The sequence below is a fragment of the Piliocolobus tephrosceles genome, unplaced genomic scaffold (genome assembly GCF_002776525.5).
Source record: "Piliocolobus tephrosceles isolate RC106 unplaced genomic scaffold, ASM277652v3 unscaffolded_27096, whole genome shotgun sequence".
NCBI classification, from domain to species: Eukaryota; Metazoa; Chordata; class Mammalia; order Primates; family Cercopithecidae; genus Piliocolobus; species Piliocolobus tephrosceles.
This window is the reverse complement of record NW_022309972.1, coordinates 5,054-8,737: the sequence shown is the minus strand read 5'-3', so window position 1 is coordinate 8,737 and position 3,684 is coordinate 5,054. Positions and strand designations below refer to the sequence as shown.

Here is a 3,684-nt window from a genome sequence, read left to right as displayed (position 1 = left end):
GCCACTGCCCCCACTAGGTACATGAGGAAAGTGAGGCATTCAGGCTCTGGGATGACACAGTTGTCAAGTGACAGAATCAGAGCCAGCAAAGATGACTTTTTGATTTCCATCCTGGGAGATTTTCTTACAGAACACCAAGTACAAGCGGCATAACAATAATAATAGTCTTAAAAAGATATTACAATGTGAAGAAAGGGAAAAAGAACTCAACTTGACTGGTCTTCAGATAAACACAAACTAAAGAGGAAAATACTATTGCTGTTATTGTTATTATTATTTTGCCTATCCAATAGTCAAAACATTTTTAATAAACCCAAGCATTGCCAAGAGTCTGCCAAATGGAGATTTTCATACATCAGTGGGAGGAGTGTAGTTGGAATATTTTGGGAGGGAAATCAAACAAGAGATATATACTCTTTCACTCAGAAATGTCATTTCTGAGAAGTTATCCTAAACTATTCATGAGTGTGCATAAAGGTTTCACATTCATGAGGTTATATTATTAAAAACATCATATGTAACTTAATAACCCCAAATAAAAGCTTGGGGAAACTAATTATGGTTCAATACCCAATGTAATGCAGCTGTTAACATCAGGCTGTGCTATTTCATGGGATGGAATGATGCTCATGACATACACTTTAAAGGAAGAAAGTATAGCAACAGGCAAAAAAACTAGAATACAAACACAATATTAGATCGTAATACTTTATCATCTAAAATATTGATAGTTGTTCTCTCTGGGTGGTGGGATATTGTATGTGATTTTAATATTCTTACTTTTCCTTCTTTGAATTTCCTAAATTTTCCATAATAAGTATATATTACTTTTGCAGTCACAAAATAAAAACAGTAAATATTATTTTTTTAAAAAGGAAAGAAAAGAAGGCAGTCAGAGGTGGACTGCTGGAAAGCCTCCCAATACCTAGCTACTGAGATGAGTGGGATCCGCTCTGATGCCTATAGGGTCCTTGGTACCCTGGGGAGTGGCGGTGAGGCCAATTAGAACCTTTGGGCTTTTCTTCCCAGCTTGGCCAGGGTGAATGGACACACCTGCCATCGTTCTCCTCAGGAATACGGAACTGGGCACACCTGAGAGTTGAGCACTTGCCGAGCGGACACCTCAGTACACTTGCCACCCACACACCTCCTGGCCCACCCCTCTCCCCAACTATGTCAAAATTCAGAACAGAGGAATTCATGGGATCCTTCCTTCTGATCTCCCTCACCTGCTTAACTGCTTCTTTGTTTCCAAGGCACTTATCCCGTTCTAACATATCACATAATTCATGGAGTAATTTGCATGTTATTCTTATCTGTCTCCCCCTGCTAGAATGCACGCTCCATGAACCTAGGGATGTTTGCTTTATTCACTAATGGATCCCAAGAAACCAGACACATGCCTGGCACACAGTAAGTGCTCAATAAACATGTGTTAAATAATGGACTCCAGAATGCTGTGAGACTTCTGGAATGTTCTTAAGGATCTACAATGATCTTAAGGATTCCAGAGCAAAGGATCAACTCATCAGGGGACTGCCTTGACTCCTTCCTGCATCACTTTGAGGTGAACATCCCTATGGACACATGCCATAGCCACCACCCCTGGCTTACATAGGAGGGTAAGAGGTGGTATTCTTCACGAAGCTCCATGGCTCTGCAGGCTGCGGTGGAGTAAACCTCAGGGGTCCAACAGGCGGCTTGGCAAAAGGGATTCCCAGGAAAACGGCCACAGGCTGTGCAAATCCTTCTAAGCTGATGAACTTCCCCAGGACTTTGCCATGCACGGTGTCCACCACAGGTGGCGAGGACGGGTGCCCTGCTGGACATGAAGAAGAAATCAGAATGCATCAGAAGCAAAAGGCTGGACCTGGATTCCAGGTGGGGTTTGCCACTTTCTAAGTGAGTAATCTCAAATAAGTCACCTAAACCCTCTAGATCTCAGTTTCTCTTGATGTACCATAGGGATGAGGATCAACGTCCTTCCTAACTCATCGAGCTGGTTTAAGGAGCAAATCAGAATTGGAGGCATAAAAACATCTAGCCTAAAATAAACGCAAGAAGGAAAGCTACTAGGAAAGAACAAGACATTTAGCTTCCCCCTTAGAAGCCTCTGAAAACATTTATCCATTAGAATCCTGGCACTGAGGTGCATGCTGGATGAGAGGACGAACAAGGGGTGCCCCATATTCTCAGAAGCACTGACCCTTATAGGGAAAGGTCACATATACACCTGGGCCTACAGCTGGGAAGGAAGTGGTCGTGTCCTGGGAGAGGTACCCATAAGGCAGTCTAGGAATTAGAAGAGGGAGCAAGGCCTTCTGATTGCGGGCATTATGGAGGAGCTGGGACTTGAGGTAGGGGAGGATTGAATCAGGGAAGATGAGAAGCAGGGGGTGGTACACAGCAGAGAGAAGAGAATGTGCTGAAGCTCAGAGCAGCAGAATGCAGACTCTGTCTGGGAGAGGGGGCTGGCCCATGTGCACCAGGTGGAGTCTGCCGGGAGTGGAAAATATTCCTGGAATGACAGAGCGCATGTCAGGGAGGGACTAGAATGCCAGTCTAAGCACTTGAGTTTTCTTTAGTGGATAAATAAGTAGCAGGAACCATTCCAGATAAAGGATGTGGTCAGTTCGAGGAAGATTCTTGTGGTGGCCCTGGGCAGGTCTGCTCTGTTCTTGCAGCACAGACAGTGCTTCCTCACTGAGCTGAAATTCACTTCCCGCAGCCTCTGCATCAGTCCTGGTTCCACCTGTCATGGGATTGTACTGGCCTGATCTGACCTACAGCCTGTGGCCTTTCAGACACTTGATCTTGCTGCCCACCCCTCAGGTCCTATCTGGCTCCAGTGACCTCAGTTGATCTAAGCTTCCCTCCTAGGAAGTCATTTCCAGCCTCTTGTCCTCCCAGCTGCTCTGCTTTGGATACAGGCAAGACGTCAACACCTCCCTCAAAGCATGGGGCTAGAACAGAACAGAACAATTCGGATTTGGTCTTAAAGGGGAATATCCAATCACAATGGAAACCCCTTATGTAAAGCCCAGTTACACAACAGCCTCCATGCTCATCTTATCAATAGCCAACCCTGTAATGTCAATATTTAGCTCTTTTCTTTTGTTGTTGTTGCTAATTACAAGTAATACTGAGATGGACATCCTTGGAAGAATGTTTAGCGACATAGCAATGGATGGTGGCATTACAGGTGGCCTGTTTTCTTGGTGATTTCCATGTTTTCTGTGCTGTATGGGATTTCTGGTCTTCACCTGAAATCTTCCCACCCCATCTAAATTATTTTAAATTTTTAAATAAAAAAAGAAAAAATATGAAGAAATATGATGATGTCTAGAAGGTATTTTGAAAGACTTGGAGACCAGGCACAGTGGCTCACCTGTGATCGCAGCAGTTTGGGAGGCCAAGGCAGGCAGATCACTTGAGGTCAGGAGTTCAAGACCAGCCTGGCCAACATAGTGAAAACCTCTCTCTACTGAAAATATAAAAATTAGCTGGGCATGCGTGTGCCTGTAATCCTGGCTCCTCAGGAGGCTGAAGCAGGAGAATCACTTGAACCCAGGAGTCAGAGGTTGCAGTTAGCTGAGATTGCACAACTGCAATTCCAGTCTGGGTGAAAGAGTGAGACGGAAGGAAGGAAGGAAGGAAGGAAGGAAGGAAGGAAGGAAGGAAGGA

At 44.7% G+C, this 3,684-nt stretch overlaps 1 protein-coding gene across 1 annotated transcript in view; it reads right to left on the bottom strand.

Annotated features, from left to right (window-relative positions):
- Window positions 1–1,614: 1,614 nt before the first annotated feature.
- LOC111541455 (liver carboxylesterase 1-like) overlaps window positions 1,615–3,684 on the bottom strand; it is a gene marked incomplete at its 3' end in the record, with an annotated part of 4,699 nt that continues 2,629 nt past the window's right edge. Inside the window, exon 2 of the mRNA XM_026451044.1 lies at window positions 1,615–1,819. Coding sequence (XP_026306829.1) covers window positions 1,615–1,819 — 205 coding nt within the window. The remainder of the gene's footprint in view (window positions 1,820–3,684) is intronic.